Below are 23,313 nucleotides of genomic sequence, written 5' to 3' on the forward strand. Positions count from 1 at the left end.
ACAGAATAAATAACTCTCAGAACTAGCCCAGGCTGACTGCACTTTTTCTATCAGCCAGTCACAACAAGAATTGAGAGGACAGTTAGAGTTGTCCCCAAATTTGCTGTTCAAATTCTAATGCTTTCAGAGCGTAGCCTCCAGAATCGTACTTTCTCCAGTCCAGCCAGTAGGAAAGTAAGACGGTGTGTATTACTTCAGCTTTTTTCCCAAATGTCACTTATCAGAGATTTTAGAAGCCTCCTTAAGTTTCCCTAGAGTTTTAGCCTTTCGAATCTACAAAGCAGTTGTCCTTTTTATGTATGCTCTTTTTAATTAAAATGAAAGTAAGATGTTTAAGAGGCACCAAAAAATACATATGAATAAACAGGAAAGCTGAGTCAAAGAACTAATTATGCTTTGACACTTGCATTCTGCTGCTGTAAGGCACAGCTTGGTGTCCTTGTTCTAATTGCCTTATGCTGTCTCTTTTAAGAGAAGAGAAAAACCTCTTACACTGTTTCATTTATCTGCTTTGGTTGGTGGCTCCAAACCATGCCTCCCAGCCCCAACCTCTCTTCCCTAAGCCCCGAGTTCATATCATCTGATCCCCATAGGAGTCCTCCTACTCAATTCTACGTTTAATGTTAAATGCAACTTCAGCTCTTCTCTCCAAATTATTACTGCTTCAAATTCCCTCGTCTCCTAGCCTGAATGGCTTATATTTTTGAACTTCTCATTGTCTTTTTTTTTAATCCAGTAGTCATAAATTCTATTGTGTTACTCAAGCCTTTCCTTCGACTTTACTTATCCAACATTATTTACCCCGGTCTCTTTGAAAACTCCTCTCTTCCAGCAAAAGTCTAGCCTTTTATGCTCTTTCTTGAATGCGGTGTTCATTTTGTCTTCATGGCATATCTGTGCTGTCCCCCCATGCCTGGCACCTACATTTATGTCATTACAAAGTAATGTATCGTACACTTTTTTCTGGTCTCAACTCTTCCATGATGCCCTGCCTTACAGTCAAAGTCCATAAAAGCCTTTTACCTCTCTGATTTTATAAGACACATTTAGCCTAAACCTTACAACCTGGCCTTTGGGCTTCCTAGAAGTCTTGTGTCTCTTAATCTGTTTATACCAAATTAGAAGATATGTATCAAGCAACTGTCCTGTTTGTTACCAGGTTCAATGCTGCTGGATTTCAAACTGAATATGTCAAAGGAGCCTTTTGAACTGCTAATAATATAGTGCGAGGCACACTTCAAGTTCACAAATGACTGTAAATCAAGTAAAATAAGACTTCTAAATAAGTTACTCCAGTCATACGAGAAACAAGGGGCAACTTGGACTTCTCATTCTTCTGCATCTCCCAGTGCAATCAAAATAGAATGAGATACACTGTAGATATGTAGTCCTAACCAGACATACCAACATAGCCACACCAGTAGCAATCATGTGCTGAGTGCATGCTTTCTACCCAATGCTTACATACTATTTTGTAATCCTCACAGCCTTAAATATAGGTTGAAGAATCTGACTCTTAAAGAAGTTATGTAACTTAACATCCCTACGCTGAGCAAACCAGTAAGTGACAGAGCCAGGGTTTGTAGCCAGATATGACTAAAAAGCCTGAGCACTATTCCTTACACATTACTGCCCAACTACCCAGGGAATGGATGCTTGTGATATCACCTCAGATCATTCCGCAGATGACACTCTTGAGGAAAGGACCATTATGTATAAGAGATATATATATGCACTAGTGCTAAAGAGAAGGGTATTCTTGAGATTTCTTAAAAAAAAAACCCACTCCCCAAATGTTTGACGTTATCTAGCTTTATAAATGTAATCTGCATTTTATGCTGAAAATGCCCTGACTCTATCATTGCCTTGTCAATTGCATACATGGCCTGCCTAAAGAATATGAATAAAAATGAACCACTCATAGCTTAAAGAAGGGGTCACAAGCTGGCTTCAAGTCCATAGGAAGCTGGCTCTTAGTAGCTGCCCATTCAGACTCTTGTTCACACACAGGGTCGTTAAAAAGCATATCCTCTTTCCCATTCTCAGGATTTCGCCTGCAAGATCCCATTAGTGCTAATGGGTCATTTTCCTTCCATCACCCCAAGGATCAAAAGGAGAAGCTGCATCTTTGATGAAGTGCTAATGCTACACAGAGCTCAGGCCACTTAAGGGTTTCCTTTGTTCTCGTCATATGGCAACCTACCAGGGGACTTTAGACCACTATTTGCTATATGAAGAGTTTATAAAGACAGTATTAAGTGGTGGTGCTAAGTGCAGCTTCAGTAATGAAAATGAGAATGAGCCCTCTACTTATAAAGCCAAACTCATCCACCTTGGTATATTTGAGGGTTGTATCCTGCACTGCTTGAATCAATATTTTCTGCTCTTTACTAACACGAGGGAAAGATTACTACTTCTCTTCAATAAGCTTTAAAAAAGTGTTCAGGCAAATAAGTTTTCCAATGGGCAAAAATAAGATTGTGGCAGAAAGTGGAGAAAGGAAGTAAGTGCATTTTAGAATTAGCTCTCTCCCCATATGTTGGCATTACCAGTCTTCCTTCTTTCTTGATTCTTTTCTACTGTGACCTCAATCCATCAGATGGCTGACAATATTTACTGAGTGCCCACCATGCTCATAGCCCAGTCGCAGGCACTATGGGAGAATCAAAAACAAGTAAAGACACAGTCTGTCTCCTCCAGGAGGTTAAAATCAGAAAGAGGAAGACTGGTTATCAAATAGATAGCATCCCAAACATAACTTCCAGGACTAAGTTTTACATGTGAAAAGCCTGAAGCAGTGCCAAGAATTCTTCATTCAACTCCCCACTGTTCTCTAATACTACATTCATTAGGCCTGGAGGAGAGCGGGGATTTCTGAACACCTTTAGTCCCACAACTGAATGTAGGGCACATTTCCTTGCACTGATATGGTACAAATCTCAGTCCACAATCCAGGATGTGCAAGAAAGGTAACTTTCTCTGTTTTTCTATAACACACCTTGGTTTCTACTATGAGCTCTGGCTTTTTAAATTAGGGAAAATATAATCTCAGGCAATTTTAGTTCCTTTATTTCCCTAGGATTATGTCTAAATTATTTGGGGTGAGGAGACTTCCATTGTACCAGTCTTTTAGGAGGTAGAGAGAGGTTGCACAGGAGATGGTCTCGAATATTTGTACTCACAGTTCAGGCGCCCACTGAATTGCTACCCAGCATTTTCATTCTCGTGTGTGTGACCCCTTCAGGTCAGTCTTTTTCTGTTTAATTCTGTGCTGCTCTGGGAATTGTTCTGTCGCTCCCATACCGCGGTGGAATATGGAAAGTTCTGTGAGGCTGCCTAAGCTCCCATCCTGTCTAAATCCACCATGCAGCCATTTCTTCCCCAGCATCTCACTGCTGCCTCTGGGTTCTCTGGAAGAAATGCACACAAATTGACAAGACTCCCTAAAACTAGCTGAGGTTTGACACTCACCAGGGCTCAGCTCTCAAATTAGATCATTGTGTCCCCTTTTTGGCATTTACCACTGATTATGTTCACATTTCTTCTCCTCTAGCTTTCTCTCCTTCTTGCTCTTATGAGGCCTTTACTCTCCTCATGTAATTGCCTATATGTTTTGTCTATTTCATTCCTCTAAGAGTCTAGGCTTTCAAGATTCAAATACAGAAAGATAATTTTATGTCTTTGGTTTCTGATTCATATCCCTTCTCTGAGGCAACTAAAACACAATGGCTTGAAATTTAAGTGAGGAAAGACTAAGGAGAAAAAGGAAATATGGAGAAAAAAATCAAATAGTATTTCAAAAATAGTATAGCATCTCAGCACAAAAAACATGCTATGCTTTAATACTAAAAATGATAGTTAGATATTTTATTTTGTTTAAGAGATGGGGGAAGTAAACAAATCCAGTACCTTCAGTACAAATTATACAGGATCAAGGCCATGCTAGTGTAATTCTTAGAGCTTTGGTTAGTAGGTCAGGGAATCAAGTTCTCAGTTTTTATGGCTAAATGGCTTTAAGCAAGCCCAATTTACTCATCAGTACAGTTCAGGAGTGTTTCATCTATGGTTTGATTTTACCCTACTTACAAGCTAATAAATTAGCTTATTATTGTTATGTGGATGCTGGCAGACGATACAAGATTTCTGGGTCAGAGACCAAGGACTTCGTTACTCATGACTCAACAAACAGCATGAGTAGCAGCATGTGTATCAGTTCTCCTTGCTCCCAAATCCCGTGAAGACAACACAAGAGAGCCCAGGTAAACATTAGGAATGCAGGAGGTTTGTGTTACAATGGGGAAAGGTATCAGGCGGCATGAAAGTTAGATGGAATGGTTAATGTGAGAGAGGAAATTCAAATAACAATGAAAAGTCAGGGAAGTAGCTAAATAGACTATGTTAGAATTTGTAACAGGAGCAGTGTATTATGGAATGTTGGGGTCAACCCCGCCTATGTTCTGTGTTGACTGTTTACTAGAGTCAATTAATTACATCTACTCAATACCATACAGATATGATGAATAATCTGTGACAGGAAAGGAAACAGAATCGAACATAGATTGCAAGCTTTTTTTTTTTTTTCACATAGTGGCCCGTAAAGTTGGGAAATCCCAAACCTAGAGACAAGAAGATGACAAAGCAGAGCAAAGTGTTTCATTAGAAACTGCAATGAATGAGGCCGGCCTCGTGGTGCAACGGTTAAGTTCTCGTGTTTCTCTTTGGTGGCCCGGGGTTTGGCGGCCTGGGGTTTCCCGGTTTGGATCCCGGGTGCGACATGGCACAGCTTGGCAAAAAAAAAGCCATAGAGTTGTTAAATAACCTTAGGTGTCCCATGTATGAAACAGAGGAAGATGGGCATGGATGTTAGTTCAGGGCCAGTCTTCCTCAGCAAAAAAAGAGGAGGATTGGCAGCAGATGTTAGCTCAGGACTAATCTTCCTCAAAAAAAGAAAAAAAGAAGAAACTGCAATTAAATTGGAGGAATAAATTGATAACTTGTTAACAGATTCCAGAGCAGCATAAAGAATTCAAAGTGGTATAACTTTACCAAAAAAAGAAATACCTGAAAAAGGATGTAATATTCAGGTATGTATAGACTATTGTGGGAGTGAGTTAGTGAATATAAAAGGTGCATGCAAGGATAATGGGCTTAAGCATAGTAGAAAAGGTAGTTTTAGATGCTAGAGAGAATTTGTTGAGCTTCTGATTAACTGAAAGATCCAGAGTTCTCTAAGGAGAAGGTAGATACGATAATAACACCTATTGCCTGAGTATCTACTACATATTTTCACTCTGGTGGACCTCCTATATTTTATTTCATGTAATCTTCACATAACTCTATGGTTCCCACTTAGGTTTTATCATTCCCATATTAGAAATGAGGTTACTAATGATGAGGAAAACTAAAAGAAAAACATGCTGAAAGCCATAGAGTTGGTAAATAACCTTAGGACTCTGATTTCAATGCAGGGATATGCAACTCCAAAGCCCATGTTCCTTCCACTTGACCACAACTGCATCGAATTCATTTAGTTCTCTGTGGAAATAGCTTCCAAATGTCTCTTCTAGAGCTTATGTATTATTCAAACATGTCTACTTTTCTGTACTTTTAGGAAAATATCTAGTTATAAATTTAGTTTTTAAAATTAATTTAATAAAAAATAAATCTTACTATTTTTTTTTTCCTGTCCTACTGTGTGTTTAATGTCAATGATGAGTTACTTTGTGACCAAAACTTTGATCTTCCCACAGGTGACTTGTATATAGGTGGAGTGGCTAAAGAAACATACAAATCCTTGCCAAAACTCGTCCATGCCAAGGAGGGCTTTCAAGGCTGCCTGGCATCAGTTGATTTAAATGGACGCCTGCCGGACCTCATCGCAGATGCTCTTTTCTGCAATGGACAGATTGAGAGAGGATGTGAAGGTACTAGATCTTTATCGCACTCTAAATAATTCTAATTCCAGCTATAAATGAGAACAGCAAAGTTCATTTCTGCCAACTGGTTAACCCCACATTGAGGGTTTAGAAATCCTTATTCATGTTTTTAACTTTTTAGCCTATAATCTTAAATTTTCTGGACTGTTTGCAAGTCTACACTATTGCCTGATGTAAAACAGGAGCTGTGTCTATGGATCTTCTTTTCTGCTTCTTTGCTTTCTGTGGTTTACCTAATTAGTGGGTCAATCAGTTTTGCACTACTTCTTTATAACATTAAATAAATACTCATTTCAACTGGAAAAATATATTTACTCCAGGAAGTATTAATCCACTTGAGTCTGTTTTTTGGAAATCTACATTCAATAGGATATAACAAGAGAATAAAGTTCAGATACCCATTCTTAAATCACTGTTTGGTTTGTGTCTACCTGGCAGGAAAAGTGTCATCTGATATTATGAGTTTGTTTTAGCAAAAAATTGGTTTCTTCTGGGGCTGGCCCCGTGGCCGAGCGGTTAAGTTCGCGCGCTCCGCTGCAGGCGGCCCAGTGTTTCGTTGGTTCGAATCCTGGGCGCGGACATGACACCGCTCATCAAACCACGCTGAGGCAGCGTCCCACATGCCACAACTAGAAGGACCCACAACGAAGAATATACAACTATGTACCGGGGGGCTTTGGGGAGAAAAAGGAAAAAATAAAATCTTTAAAAAAAAAAAAAAAAAAAAAAAAAAAAAAAAATTGGTTTCTTCTGTTACCCAAGGCTAATATTTCATACTTCAGAAATGCGCTTAAGTATCTTCCTGTTCTTTTGTGCTATCAGACTAAGATCCGTAGGAGTACTTTTTGATTGCTACTTTCATTTTAGATAATTTTCACTTCAACACCTCAGATTATTTGAGCCAATTCTTCCTCCATAAATGTAATTTAATCACATTATCCTGAATTTTGTGGCTCTGAATGTGTTGCTGCTTCTCCTTTAATGTTGAACACAGTTTGGGCCATTTTGAAAATTTTAGATTCATAAGGAAATTTCGTATAAGAGAAAGACATGTAAATTCCTGTGCCCCAAGAGATTATGAATCATCTCTTCTCAGCCAAAACAATGTCATTAAGTTTAGCAATTACCTAAGTACATGGAATTTTTTTTTATTTGAAAACATGTTTTCTCTCTACAACATATATTTCCCTGAAAAGTCAGGTGAAATCAAATGTGTTTTCATCCTGCCAGATGATAAGGTTTATTAACAGAAGTCTTTGTTGAATTTCATTTTAATGCTATTGCCATATTTATTTTATTTATTTCAAATTTTGGTATAATATACTTTTGTAAAACAAAGGGAAACTATGTGTTTTCTCCTTTACAAATTTAGCAAAGGAAATAGAATTGTTAAATGACTAAATTCCCTGTAATGGGTAGGTACAAGAATGTGGTACATAACTTTGATTCTTGGAGGTGATCTAATCAGTAAGAATATGCACATTAAAAAAAAGTTACTACAAACTCTTCTGAAAATATTTTTCAAAAATAGGGCTTTCTACATGTTGGCTGGTAAATGACTTCTCACGTCTAGGAAATGGTGGGAGCAGCAGACACATTCACATCTAAACACCCGCAAGGGAGAAAACCAAACACGGGCATGACCCCGCCCCCCACCACTGGCACGTGATGTGAGTCGGTGGGTGGAAGGGAAAACTAACCAGAGGAAGATGTACTGAGAAAGAGTGTTTACAGAAATGATATTTGGTGCTATTTTCCAAATAGTCTAATAAGCAAGTTGGTTAAGATAATTGATTATGCATCCTCTTAGGTAACCTTCAACTACAGTTGGAATGTTTGAAATCATTCAGTAGATTGAGACATTGGTTCCTTCCTTACCTTGTCTAGAATGCTTTAATACCTGACCTTTAATAATTCTCACCCTCTTTTACCCCCTTTTTCTTTATTCTTAGAATGTTACCACGCTTCTGCCTTTCTGCCTTGACACTTCCCTGATTTTTTCATTCCAACATCAAGATTAACAACTTTTAATTTATGATCATGTGTATCCTCTATGGTTCCTAGGAATAATCTCAGGTGTGCCTGTCATAGGTATAATTGATGAGATACACAATGTTTTTGGATTAGTGATCAAATTTTACATACTTGATAAATTATCTCTCTAAAGATTGTTGTCTCATGGAACTTTGAGTCCAAATCACATTGGAATCACTTAACTTTCACATTAATAGAAACAGTATAACTTTGACATAACCAAATAATACCTTGTCAAGATTTTTCATTGTTCCTACCCAACAAGACCTACAAATCTCTAAGCCCCTTGCATGTAAAAAGTTCTTGGTCTTCTCTCAATAATCACTTGCTGCCTGTCTTTTCCAACTAATATTAGTGGATAATAGCTGATTTTATTTATACAACACATGTTAGCTAGGGGAGGGAGCTTACCTTGCCTGAGTCCCTTTAAAGTTTCTCAAACTTTATCCAGTATCAGACTCACCTGGAGAATTGTTAAAATCTGACTTACCAGACACCATCCCCAGGGTTTCTGATTCAGTAGGTCTTGGATGGGGGCTAGAATTTACATTTCTAGCAGGTTCCTAAATGATGCTGATGCTGTTGGTCCAAGGATCACATTTTGAAAATTACTGCTTGGGATGGCATTTTCCTGCTTACATAAGAGAAAATAGAGACTGATAACCCACCAATAATCAGGCTCAATTAAGCTCAATACAGAGTCAAGATAACTTTCATACATAAAATTGGTGAAAAAAATTTTAATCCAGGCATTTGTTGCATAAACTCATAACATTCAGCCGAAGAACTGCATTATAAACTAAGAAATAATTATTAAAGCTCCCAGTGATTAAACACTGGTGACAAGTTTACATGTGCTATTTCAGTTAATCTCAAAACTCTATAAATTAGGTATTTCTGACTTCTTTTAGAAAAGTAAATTGATCCTCAGAGATGTAAGATGACCTTCCTAAGGTCACATAGGTAGTAAGTGGTCGATGGAAGCTTCAAATGCAAGTTTGTCTTACTTGACAGCCCAGGCATCTAAACACTTTCCTCTATTGTTTCTTTAGTTTCCAGAAATTGTACTTTCACCTCCACTTTCCTTTCCTTTTCAGACATATCCTTATTTTTAACCACTTAATACAAATGTCCTTGTGGCTTGTTCCCAATTTTATTCGGTGATAAAATAAAAGGAACATTATATAACTAAAGGGAAAAATAAATTCAGGGCTTTGTCTTGTGCAAATGCCTGTCAGTATTTAAATATTCTTCTAGAAGGTGAGTACTTTGAAAAATGTGTCTTGTCAGGCATAGGCATGCATTTTCTTGTAATACCTGAATATAAAAAGACTGTTGTGATAATGAAAAAAAATAATAATAAAGCATGTCTTTATGCTCACATAAAGGGTTGGCAGGTACTCTGAGTTGCTGCCCTCCAATATGGGCACATTATTTTTTAGGATTGCAGTTTTACCGTTTGTAGAGTTTAGCATTATTTTACAATTGTATTTCTGATAATTTTTGCAAAACAAAACTCTGACTCTTCATCAGTTCTTGCTCCTGCTCTTTCCTTCTGCTGGGCAAATAAGGGACCGCTATCCATGGATAAAACAGCCCCTGACTCAGACTGGGCTTGCATCACCCCCGCTCCTCTGCTTATCACAGGAAAGAATGTGCTAGAGCGTATTGCTTTAAGAGTTTTTTTTAAAAACGTCTATTAATTATTTTCAGTCACTACTGCCATGGGATAAATATCATTAGATCACTCTTCTTACAGAGTGGAAGAACAGCAAAAACTAAGCAATTTAGTGGTTCTTAGTTCTCTGATGCAATAGGTGAGAAAAACTATTACATCTATTCACGTCTCCCAGGCCTGGGAGGTTATTATTATTATAAATTACAGCTATTATTATTGTTATTACTATATTGATTGTTATTACAATACAATTAGTATTTACAATATTATGGTTTCAGAATTTGTGAAAATTCACGTTAGTCTAAATTCAATAACTTTCTATGAAGAATAGCTTAATGGAGAAAATTGTAATAAAAATTTGATTGTAAGGAGCATGCTTAAAAATATATTTTACAAAAACACCAATTTATATAAAGGCTAATTAATTACAGATAATTCTCATTTATTCACTAAAGCTGGTACCTCAAAGGCTCTCACTGTTAATAGCATCTAATTAAGTTAGTGTCTATTTTTATATTTTCATAAAACCTATAAAGTTGTGTTTATTAGAAAATACCTTTAATTTATATTCTAAAGCTATTTAGGTGGAATGCACTCCCTTTTCACCCTTCCCCAAGATAGTCCTTATTAATGAGGTTTTACGTAATAAGTATTCACAGAGAAGTTTTTATAAGAGTGGAAGACAGTTATGAAAGTGGAGAAAATAGAGACATCAATCTGAAATTCTTAAATGGTGTATACCCAAACTGGTAAGAGCACAAATAAACACTCCAGATTGAAGTCTTGTAAGGCAATTTTCTTTATGGGGGATTATATTACAGTTCGTTTCTTCCATCCTTTACTTTGTCTTTCATCCACTCCAAATGATATATACATTTTGATTGTTTGGTGTCACTCTAAGGTCCAGCTGTTGGCAGCGAATGGCTGGCGTTACAGTTTTAAGCCTTAATTGCAAAAGCAAAATAAAAGATCTAGAGAGGAAAAGATGTAAAGGGATAATTGGTCCGCTAATGACCATAGTCTACGCTGTATCTGCACATGACAAATGGTGCTGCATGCTCCAAATAAGCAAGGCAATCACTCTGGCAATGCATTCATATCTATCCAAGAGAGGGAAAATATGAAAGCCCTTTTAGTTTTCCTTCATTACATGTCATCGGCTCAATTAACCATTATATATATACGTACATAGTAAAATTCTAACAAATTACCGCTTTCTCATTTTTGGCTTCTCTTAAGATTTATGGCTGTTAGTATTAATTTGTTTGCTCTACATAGCATTTCTCTTTCCCTTTACAGCCGCATGCTTTTTGAATCTGAACGTTCTTCTGTGTTTGCCCCATTTCAGTATTGCTTACTAACATTTAATATATTTTGCTTTTTTTTTTTTTAATTTTGCTGACAAAGTTGCATTGATGAAAGCTGACTTGCAAGGTAGATAGCCCTGTGTGTACAAAACAAGACTGAAACCCCATAGTACACAGTGGAAACCCCAAAATAACATTTTTTACATTTTTTCAGTAACTGTTGTTTGGGTTCAGATTTAATTTTTCCCCTTCTTGAACATTGTTCAAGAAACCTCATCTTGTAGCACAGTTTGCGTAAAGGCTTTCAGTCTTGACTATGTTTGTATAGTGATTGCCTTTAGTGCTTTGATCATCTTTTTTTAGTTCTTTGTTTTTCAGTGTGCTAGTTATGATTCTTTAGAAATAGACTAGTATCCTTTTTATTTGTATGTTAAATGGGGGCATGTCATTTATACAGTTTTTCATTTTATGTTTAATTGCATGAGATTGTTAAAGCATGTGAATTGATACTTGCCAACATACCTATCCAAAACACCCAACAATCATAACTTAATCCATAGTTTGTACAGGGAAACTTCTGGAAACTTCTAGGACATTTTTGCATAACTCTCTTCAGTTATTTTGCCAATCTTTATCTCAATTTCATCAAGTTATAATCTCCATTTCTCATGGTGTCTCTATTCATTGGTCAGAAGTTAAGGAGATCCATGCATTTTTCTAAAATCTGAATGGTAATAGAGAATTACTGATGATGGAATAAGATTACCTGCTACCATGATTATACTAGAAGCTATGTGCTTGCTTTTACTATTTGTTGTTTTAGTTTACTATAATAATGTATTTTGTCCTATATTTGAAGCTTCAGAAAACTTTCGTATGATAGCTTCTCTGTTCCTAATTCAGGTGTGTGAACTAGAACTTTCAAAACTAGTTTGGTCATGTATGAGGTGTTGGCAACTACTGTATGTGACCTAGCTCATCTATAAAACACTTTTGGATTTTTTTAAAGAACCCAAGTTTCTTTTGGATTGTTTTGCAGGGCCCAGCACAACCTGCCAAGAGGACTCATGTTCCAATCAAGGTGTGTGCCTGCAGCAATGGGATGGCTTCAGCTGTGACTGTAGTATGACTTCCTTCAGTGGGCCACTCTGCAATGACCGTAAGTACCTCTCTGAGTGTGGACTGAGACTCCTTGTTGCTTCCAGTGGCTGCTTGATATCTAAGGTCCAAAACTTGGAGTCTTTATATTATTTGTGAGTAACTTAAACTGGCATAACCAAGAGAAGCAGTTGTTTCTTTAGAAAGGACAATTTTGAAATGCTAAGGTACTAATCAGGGATGCCGTTAGCTAAATGCTCTGATGATGGTGATTCTTTGGTTTTAAAATGTCTGTTGTAATTTTTTAGATTGCTAATGGTCACCTTGCAAACAATATTTTTTTTCATTTCCTATATATGACAATTCTACCTTTTGAAAAAGCCTTCATATTGCTTTATATTGAGTCATATTTAATTCCATAAGATTATATCTTGAGGGCTGTAATTTTGGTGAATAGTGACAGGTCTCATTATGTTTTTCTCTCTCTACATCTCTTTAAGCCCGTATCTGCCTTTTACTTTAAAAACAATATGTTTAAACTTTGTCCTTCGTGTACTCTCCCTTATATTTTAGCCACTCCTGGTTTTTTCTCCCTTTGGTCTCACAATATAAGCATGACGAAGAAACACAGAATTCACATTACATCATGGGACATCTGCTGGTGCTTAATCTATGTGATAGCAGTGAGGATTTTGAGGCTGAATTAACTGGTATATAGGATGATATTCTGATTCTTAACTTTCAAATAGATCCTGCTTTACAGCCCTTCATCCAAATGATGAAAGCATTTCCTACAAAACATTGTGTTCCACTATATTGAGAAAATATTTTCAACAAAACCTCCTGGTTGTAAAATAGAATGCACACATTTTGTTGTAAATGCTACAACATTTAGGAAGAAGCTCTAGGATGATAGGATAGGGGATGCAATGATTGAAGGTTTGGGCTTCCAGGCAAAAGCTAGTCTTGAGTATGGATTTAAAGAAAGACTAGAGATTGTTTACTTTTGACTTTTGTCTACTTGAGACTATTTACATCGGAATATCTGTGTATCACAATGTTGAAGATGGAGTCAAACCAGAATATTCCATTGAACTGAGTTGCTTCAGCCTGGCAATATAGTACCACTCACCAGCTATCTTCAGGTTTCTTATCCAAAATATCAAATATAGGAAGAACAAGCAAGTAACACAAAGTAAAACAGTACTTGGAAGAGACCTGTGAAGATCATACCACCATAGATGGAGAAATATTTGGTCTCCATCCTGCCAGTGTCATCTTCCATAGAATTTAGTAAACTTGAAGCAATAAACATGTATTGAAACCATCATACACTTGCAAACAGTGTATTTCTGCAAATCAAATCACACTTGCAAACATTAACTCCATTTGGGGTTATATAAATAACCTATTATGAACACTCAATAAATACTGAAAAATGTACATAAAGCAAAGCAAATAAAAATATTTGCTTTATAATAAATATATCTTTATATGTATATAGAATAGTAACTTCTTGCATTTGCTCCTACCCCATAGAAAATAACATAAACTTATTTTCAAGGACAACCAGAAGACTGATAATTTGTTATGATTTTATTATGGCAAATTTTTAATTCTGAATATGATCCTGACAGATGCATGACTACATGTGGTAGTTGAGAGCTTTTTTGCATGGAAATGTTTTTCATTTTGCTAAAGAACTTTCTCTGCCAAACTTTGCTTAATCTAGTTTCCATGTTTTACAAAACAGTTGCCATTTGGTTTTGTCAGCTTGTGTATTCTCATATACCAAAGTATGAAGAATATAATTTTCTGAATATATTTGCTAGACGTTTCCTCAAGTAACATCAAGATCTTACCTTAAGTATCATGCTGCCTTCAAGTCATTTTTACAGAAAATTATTTGACTGCTGCTCTCGGGTAGTAGTAGTGGTGATGACAATGATAAGGCTATTTGTTATTTTCTTGTAAATAAGGTAAATGTCATGCAATAAATGTGTCTCCTGATATGCCTCTTGCACAAATCAGCTTTAAAATTACTTTGGAAGGCTCTCAGAATACGTGCATTTTGATTAGATCATTACCTCTTAGTGGGTTTTTTGGGAATGTGAAATGGTTTCTTGGTTTGTACGTTGGAGTTTTGGTTGTGAGGATATATAGGTACAAATCAATATTTCAAGGCAAATCTAATTTTCATATCGACTATAATTTGTAGAAGGTACATTAATAACTATTACCTTTGTTAAAAGATAAACTGAGGCATTTTAAAATTCTAAGAGTTTATTTGAGCAAAAATTGATTTGAATCAGGCAGCATCCAGTCTAGCGGATAGAAAGGAGCTCTGAGGAGCTGTACAAAAATGAAAGACTTTTATAGCCAGAAGGGAGCAGGAACGAGGAAGTGATACTGGCAAAAAAGCGAATTGGTTATTGCAAAGTGACTTTCCTTTAGAGGATGGCAAGGATCTACCGGGTAGCTTACCTAATGGTGCTGATCAGGCGATTCCTGATTGACTGGTTTCAGATTCTGTATGTGGGAGAGCCGAATAATTAAGTCTCGGTTTGGTGACATGGCGCTTAGCATAAGCGACTCCACTTGGGGCCTGTTGTCTTGTGTTTTTAACACCTTGAAGATGTGCGGTTGATATGGCAATAAAAGTAGCTTGCCTCGTTTTCTTCAGTTTTTAAATTGATCAAAGTAAACCTTATCTCTACATCTCTCTGTTTGTCTATAAGTTGCACAAATAGATTTAGTGCGATTCCTGGGATTTTAACCATTTAGAAATTTCATTTCTTAATGGAATTTCTTTCTTTAGCTTAGGTAATTCACCCGTAAATTCTGTGACTGCAGCCTTCAACTGCATAGAAAACAGAAAAAAAAGGACAATGGAAACCAAAATTTTTAAAAGGAAAGAACACACCCATTGCAAATAAGACTCCCGCCCTCACCCCCACCCCCTGCAAAATTGACCTTCTAAATGTCGTCTCTCTGATAAGTTTCATAGAGTGGATTACAGTAACTAGAAAATTTTATTTATGTTAGCCTGGAGATATAATTAACAATGGGAAGATGGGAATACTTTTTTAGTTTATAAGTGTAATCTTGGATAAATCATACAGATTAATGAATTTAAAGGAATCTTTCAAAAAAGAGGCACTTATGCAAAAGTGATGCCAAAGGCTTCTTTTAGTGTGAAACCCTTTCTTCCCTGGAAGATTGACGCCTAAATGACCTACTCATTGACAAAAACAATTGCTGGGGTGGCGCGGGGGGGTAGTAATGTAGTGTACTCAGCTCCTCAATTCTTCCATATCAATACCATATTTTAGGTCCCCAATATTATTTTTCTGACTTATAGTAATGTCCTGGTTGAGTTTCCCACTTCTTATCCTTTCTTCCTCCAATCCATCCTATGCCTCTTTACCAGTTTTGTTCTTTCTTCCTACCTAGTTTAAAGTTCACCAGCTTTTCCTGATTGTCCTAACCAGGGGCAATATTTTTCCTCCTCTGACTGCTATAGAACTTTGTTTGTGCTATTTTATCAGCCATCACTTTCTACCTTATAGTTATTTATGTTCGGTCTTATCTCTTTATAACATTATATGCTTCTCTCAGGGACTATATTCCTTTTTATTTTTTGACTCATAAGCCCAGTGTTTTGTACATCATGTTGCATATAATTGGTAATAATAGTAACTCACTAAATCAGTGCTGACTAGATGCATGAATCTTGCATGAGGATTTCTAGTACCTCCTCAGTGGTCAACAATACTCTCCAAATTTATTGATTTTGAGTTCATGGACCTCCGTAGTCTAACCCTAGCTTTCTTTTTCATCCTTGTCTATTGCAGAACCTTGTCCGTATGGCATGTTACTGACAATTAACTTACTTATGGCTTTCTGAACATTAGTTTCCCAATTTCCTCGCCATTGCTTAGGCTAATTTCTCCTCCTGGGAGATGCACTCATTCCACCTGAAATGCATTTCTTTTGCTATATCTTCTTGAAGAAATATAATTTCATTCTCAATCTCTACTAAAATTGTTTCATCCCATGGAAACTTCACTGGTCCTCTGAGCTGGGCCTTACCTTTCCTTCTTTTGAAATCTTTGAGCAACAGTTTTTCTTTTTGTTTTTTGTTTTTTTTTTTTGTAAAGATTGGCACCTAATCTAACAACTGTGCCAATCTTCCTTTTTTCTTTTCTTTCTTCTTTTTCTCCCCAAATCCCCCCAGCGGATGGTTGTAGATTTCAATTGTGGGTCCTTCTAGTTGTGGGACATGGGACGCCACCTCAACATGGCCTGATGAGCGGTGCCATGTCCGTGCCCAGGATCCGAACCAGCAAAACCCCAGGCTGCCGTAGCAGAGTGCGCGAACTTAACCACTCAGCCACGTGGCCGGCCCCAAGAGCAACAGTTTTTCAACTTACCACATATTGTAGCTATTTGTCCACTTTCTCTTGGATGTAACCACTTATTGAGTGCTTGCTATGTACCAGGTCTGTGCTAAGAATCTACATTCATTATATAAAATCTACATATCACCTATTCATGCTTCACATACACACACCATCATCAAACCATTGTGCTATACAATAATCCTTTTCTGCTTTCACCCTATGGTCCAGAATAGAATTTAACCATATTGGTTAATTTAACGTCAGGTTGGGGAAGATGAATATGGACGTAATAACATTGTCACATTATATTAGTATGGAAATGTGCGCCAAATTATAGTTCGGCTTTAATGATGTCTGTTACCATAAGGGAACAATACATCATAGTGTTATATTTTGGTGCTAGGAGGGTGTGGGCACTGCCATTAAAACATTATTTTCAGAATTCTAAATTTCTCCAGAAGATAATCTTTCTGATAAGAATTTACTATATCTTTTGTATGAGAATTAGAAATGTTTACTAAAACAAGGATGAAATACATTTGACTGTGACTTATTTCCATGACATTTAAAAATATCTTCAGCTTTGTTTCTCACCTCCTTTTGCTGTTTGAAAAGAGAATCTAATAGCCAGTATCTGAGCATCAGTATCAGAACTACTGGAAATGAATCATAACATATATGAAAATAACTCAGATCAAAGTAACATTATTTCTCTCCCATTTAGAGCTGCCAGTAGTATTAAGCTGTGAGCAGACTTGCTGCTGGTATTGTTTAGGGCAGAATAAAATTTAGCAGTTAGCTGTGTCCACAACCAGATCCTCATCATGAGTATGATGAATCTTATTGACCTTGAATCATTCAAGTGTTTCTAAGTGGCAGTCCTTAAGTTGTTTAAAACAATTCATAAGCAATATTTATTGTTAATGCCTTAGAAAAACTATCTGTGGGGAAACAGGGTCAGACCTATCTTAGGTTCAACCATAATGTATTAAAATATTGTTCATACTGAGTCAGAAAATACAATAAAAGACAGAAGGGAAAGCATAATGTATGAAAAAGAAATGTACTATATAATAGAAGTGCTATCTTCTACTAATTTATATAAATTTATCTTTGTTCTTCTTGTTGGTAATAGACATCATAAAAGTAGACACATAAAAGGAAGCATTGGTCTTTTTATATCGCAATTGAGCAATTAAATGACAGTTTTAAGCTTTATCTATTTAAGAAAATTAAGTGGAGAGAAAAAGCCCAAAACACTGAAGTAGAGTGTTTCTGTATTTGAATTATCCAGATTAGTCTCCTGTATTATTCAGCAGCTGAATGATCTGTGACTCTAAGTAGCCTTTTACTCTGTGTAAATGCTACCAATTTGGCCCCAGAAGTCAAGAAGAAAGGCCCAACTGATTTTTTTTTTTCTGGTAGTACTTTCTGATTTTTCTGGCTCACTTAAAACTCTGATTTTGTGGACCTTGATTTGGCTCTTATGTTAGGGTTCTTCATCGCAGGTCTTATGTAAATATGGAAGTGGCCTTTGTTGTTGGCATTACCATGGTCATACTGTTATATCCCACCAGAGCTAGACCAAGGCTCCGCTGAAAGAAGGTTTTGCCAGTCACCTGGTTTAACTATCCTTGAGGGATTATAATGGTTCCAGTTCTCACTAGATGATATTTCAAAGAGCTCTATGACCATAGTCTCTGTCTGAAGAATTTTCTTTCTGTGTGAGTGCGTTATGCTCAGGTTTCTCACTTTGACCTCCAGCCACAGCAACGTGGCAGGTGCAAAGTCCAGGTTCGGGTGGGGCGACCACCTGAATCTGAGGTGCTAAGTTTTAAAACTTGAGGCTTTCAGGTTTACTTTTACTGTTTAAATGAATTTTACTTCCTAAAAAATGATGCACTGAAAGCCCTTGTGAACAAAATGAAGATTAATCCTGATGAAGGCTCAGAATCCTGCATAATACTAAACAAGTTTGAACAATAAGTAATTTAGTATCCATTGATTAATCAAGAAGATATATGAAGAGAGTAAAATGTTAAATAATACTCCAACCTTATGGAGTCAGATTATTTAAAGGAGTATAAGATTAAAAATAATTAGTTTAGGGGCCGGGCCCGTGGCCGAGTGGGTAAGTTCTCGCACTCTGCTTCGGTGGCCCAGAGTTTCGTGGGTTCAGATCCTGGGCGCGGACATGGCATCGCTCATCAAGCCATGCTGAGGCGGCATCCCACATGCCACAACTAGAAGGACCCACAACTAAAAAATATATACAACTATGTACCAGGGGGCTTTGGGGAGAAAAAGGAAAAATAAAATCTTTAAAAAAGATAATAATAATTAGTTTAGACTTTGTGAAGTAGATATTTTATTTTAAAAACATATAATTGTGATTGAATTTGGAAGGAAGTGGTTGGATCAGGCATAAGTTGTTTATATACTTTGTTGCTATGGATATAGCTAGCTAGTGCATAAGGACTGCAAAATATTTTTATGTAGATCATACCAATATATTTTAATGCAAATCACATAATTAACAGGTATTACATGCATGCTGTTTACATCTTATAAACCTTGCTTTTCAGACTTCAAAGAATCTTACTATTTTCAACTTACAAATGAGGATGTTAAAGCCTGGATAGTTTAAATAACTTGTTTGTACTGAAATGGCTAGTAATTGACACAGACAGAATTTGAATGTAAGTCTTTCTACTTCAAGCTCATAATCTTATTTGCATCCACAGTTCCTCCCAAAGAGGGATAGATTCAGTATCAATGCTGTCGAAGTTCCCCAGATGCAAAATTCCCTAGAGAAGTTAGTAATGACTGATATTTAACATCGCAGATTTTTTTTACATCCTCATCTGACTCTTGATTCTTATGGTTAATTTTAAGCATTATGCTGCATGAAACATGCTCTGTCTCTCAACTGCTCAGTTGCCACTTCTAAAGATGACTTAAAAATTCATAGCTCTCTAAGGCATGCTGTTATTAACTTCTAGTTCTGTTATAAAAAGCTACTGATTATGAAAAAGAGATGGGAATTTTCTGTGATTTTTCTGTGACAACCTAAGTTTCTGAAAAATAATAATTTAAGATTTGATAATGAAATCTGGCAAAATATTTTCCAAGGTTCTTTGTCTTGAATCAGATTCACAATGTATATTATGAGAAATGAGCAGCTAAGATTCAGAATTGTGCTGACCAAGGAATCGGTACCAAGTGTTTCATTATGTTGATTACATCTCAGTTTTCTCTTTATACAGTTATTGAGTCAGAAAGAAAAGAGCAATTAAGTCAGAGGTTAGCAGTGTGGTCTTGGAAGGTTTTTGGAAGATACACAGGAGAAGTACAAGAGAATGCATGAAGCCCAGACTGTGAAAAGTCACTACGAGATTAATAGTAGTGACCAGGAGTCCCTTGTATTTGTAGGAAGGGAAGAAACCTATGGGAGAATTGTGCAGAGTCCAGAAAAAGGTCATGACAAAAATAACATTGTGCTTGTATTAAGGAGTAATTCTAGTCGTAAAGAAAAAATATTACCATGAAGAAAATGCACCTTGCCCAGTGATCCTTCTTTTTTCCTTTGAACAAAGCACTCTGTGTCTTTAATGAGATTTACTGTAGCAATTAAAAAGTGTAGGATTCTTTTATGGGGAGGAATTATGGTCTCCTCTGCCGCTCAGTGCTGTTAGACATTGTTACTTCTCTGGTAGCGTTCTACAGCAGCGTAAAGTACAAGGATGATCTGTTAGCTCTGGGTATTATGGAGTGTGTGATTTTAATGACCCTAATGATCTAAATTCACTTCTCTCAGAAAATGGCATGTAGAGCCTGAAGCTTAATCTCCCCAGGATTTGGTGATATAGGAAGGTACAAAGGCGTTTCTTAACTTGAAATGATTTCAGAATGTACCCAGTTTTATAAAAGGATGAGCTGATATAGAAGGATGTTAAAAAAAATGGGTCGCGAACAAGGAGGAGGCTGCATTTGACAGAGACAGTGGAAACTGTGTTCGCGTAGGCGTGAACGCTTCTTATAAATATATAACATATGACCCTTTAGGGAGAGAAACAGATGGAATATGTAGCGGAAAATAAAGAATACATTTTGCTTGGTTTCTTCCCTGGAATAGTGCAGTGTATATTTTGATATTTGGCACCTCCTGTTGGGAAGTTTTCAAGGCCTCATCTGGATTCCAGCAGCTCAGGGCAATACTGACACTGGGAATGGTGCTGGCTAAAAGCAGACCTTTGAATATGTTTGCAAGGCTTCTGCAAGCCATGACATGATGCACAAATATCCCAGCCATGTTTCTATGTCAAATTCTCGATGGTCAACTCGAATGCCCAATTTGAAGGAAACCGGAACTGAGGATCCAGACTCGTGCAATCATCACACTTTCAGAGTAAGACACTGTTGCTGAAACTGTAGGGTCCATCTTCCATATCAATCATGAATCTGCTCTCCTAGGTCCTATTCAGAACAAGTGCTCCATTTTACTAAATTAAAAACAGAAAAGTGTCAGAGAAATACCATTTCCTCTCAGCCGCAGGAGACATCAGAGAAGTAATTAAACTGGATTTTGGTGTGTCAGGCACATTCCTTTTATTGACAGTGACAATAATTCTGTAAATCAAAACCTGGAAGCATTTTCAGTGTTGTTGAAGTGCAGAAGATAAAAACCTAAGGTTCTTAAAATTAAACTCATGAAACTAAAATTGATCGATGGAGTGCAGTATGAGAGGCTGCTACCTGAGTTGTGAATGCAACCTCTCTTCTGGAATTCAGTGCCTACAAGTTATCTGATGATGATGATGATGATAAATTTTTTAGCTGAATACTTGCAAGCTATACTGTTATAAAACCAAATGGAGTTCGTCTTCAGTACAAGCTGTCATTTATGGTTTTAAGGTTACCTGAAAAATCCTCTCCCCCAAACCCCAATATTTCCTTTTCTAACATTGTCAATAGGCTTTGTTGACATTCATGTCCCTGGCATTCCTGCATTCTTTCACTCAATATTTAAGATTCTCCACAATCTTGCTCAACAAACACAACTTGTGCTTTATTCCTCTTATCCTCCCACAGCATGCTCTATTCCTCTTGTCCTCAGGCATCAATTCTTTGATACAGACATGTATAGAGACACACTGGTATAGTCACTGACTGCTCTCTGTGCCTTCATCTCTACTCATCTGGATTGTTCTCCTCCTTCCCGACTTCTACTCTGGCTAAGAAAATTTAGTCCGTGGAGGTGACCCAGCTCAAATCAAGTTTATCTGGAGTAGGTGTCTTCACAGTTAGTGGGTGATTTCTTCCTCTTTTGAGTCTCCAAACATTCACTGTCTAACAAACGTCTTTTTGTTGTTTGCCTTTATTTCCTGGCTATATTTTACATCACATTCGTCTATTTTTGGTATTATTTCTCACAGTGGCTTGCACATATTAAATGCTCAGTAATATTTGAAGATTGGGTCTTGAAGCCTCCATATTAGTTACCTGATTTTTTTAGGACTTTATTTTTTTAGAGTAGTTTTATGTTCATAGCAAATTAAGAGGACGGTACAGAGATTTTTCATACGGCCCCTGTCCCCACGCATGCATCGCCTCCCCCACTATCAACATCCCTGACCAGAGTAGTATGTTTATTACCATTGATGAATCCACATTGACACATCATAATCACCTAAAGTCGATAGTTTACAAGTTAACTGATGTGCATGTCCATCCCTACAGTTCCTTTAAGAAAATACACACATATTATATAACATCTGGCAGGGGTAATGTATCATGTTTTATGACCTTACTGTAAATGCATTTTTCATTACCTTTATTCCTTATGGTAAACACCCATGTGGAATTAGAGTCTTATGTAGCTAGAAAGAAAGCACTTTGAGTAAAGATCTGTGTGTCTCTCTGGGGCAATGTGAGTGAGTGTATGTGTGTGTGTGTGTGTGTGTGTGTGCATGTGCATGTGTACAGACATACCATGGGAGATGGATTTAAAAACATCACTTTCTGGGGCTGACCCTGTGGCCAAGTGGTTAAGTTCGCACACTCTGCTGCAGGTGGCCCAGTGTTTCGTTGGTTCGAATCCTGGGCGCAGACATGGCACCACTCATCACACCACGCTGAGGCGGTGTCCCACATGCCACAACTAGAAGGACCCACAATGAAGATATATAACTATGTACTGGGGGACTTTGGGGAGAAAAAGGAAAAAAATAAAATCTTTAAAAAAAAGGGGGGGAAACACCTCTCTAAAAAAAAATCACTTTCTATTTTCTTCAAATTCCACTGAAGTCCTTCTTTGTACTTTACATTAAATTTAACAAATTCTGGGACCTTTAGTTTTTTCAAGATAACTACTTTTTGGTCAACTTACTTGCTCTTCATTAATTAGCTGATACCTGCAGGAATAATCACATCATTATGAAATGCTGCACTGCTTTATGTGATCCTTTTTATCTGATCTTTAAGATTTTGCAATATTGTGGTATTTTTCTAGCAATAACATAAGCTCTCTGGGGGGAAATGATACTGTTTCTCTTCTAATAGCATATCACTTGTGCACCCTGAATAATCCACCAATGTCCTTGAAGAATTCCTCAGTGTTGCCTTTGCAACAGCTCCGGAAAAGCCAGATGCCTTTTTGGTATTGAATAGATGGAATTCAGAACATTCTTAGTGTTCTCCTTTCCATACTAAATATGATAAAGATAGCATTTGTATATACAACTGGACCAAGTGCAAGAGGCTCACTTGACTTAATTGCTCTGGTTCACTATTTTAGGAGAATTTGCCTAAAAGCAGCTTAATGGGATGGTGAGTATTTTCTACCTCCCAATCCACCT

The 23,313-nt window shown here is 36.9% G+C and overlaps 1 protein-coding gene across 44 annotated transcripts in view; it reads left to right on the forward strand.

The window, feature by feature from the left end:
- The window catches only part of NRXN1 (neurexin 1), a 1,068,408-nt gene that overhangs the window by 550,662 nt on the left and 494,433 nt on the right, over positions 1–23,313 (forward strand). For all 44 annotated transcript variants that reach the window (XM_070573944.1, XM_070573958.1, XM_070573931.1 and 41 more), the window contains 2 exons: positions 5,751–5,924; positions 11,995–12,114. In XM_070573944.1, coding sequence (XP_070430045.1) covers positions 5,751–5,924; positions 11,995–12,114 — 294 coding nt within the window. The remainder of the gene's footprint in view (positions 1–5,750; positions 5,925–11,994; positions 12,115–23,313) is intronic.

This window comes from Equus przewalskii, chromosome 14 (genome assembly GCF_037783145.1).
Source record: "Equus przewalskii isolate Varuska chromosome 14, EquPr2, whole genome shotgun sequence".
NCBI classification, from domain to species: Eukaryota; Metazoa; Chordata; class Mammalia; order Perissodactyla; family Equidae; genus Equus; species Equus przewalskii.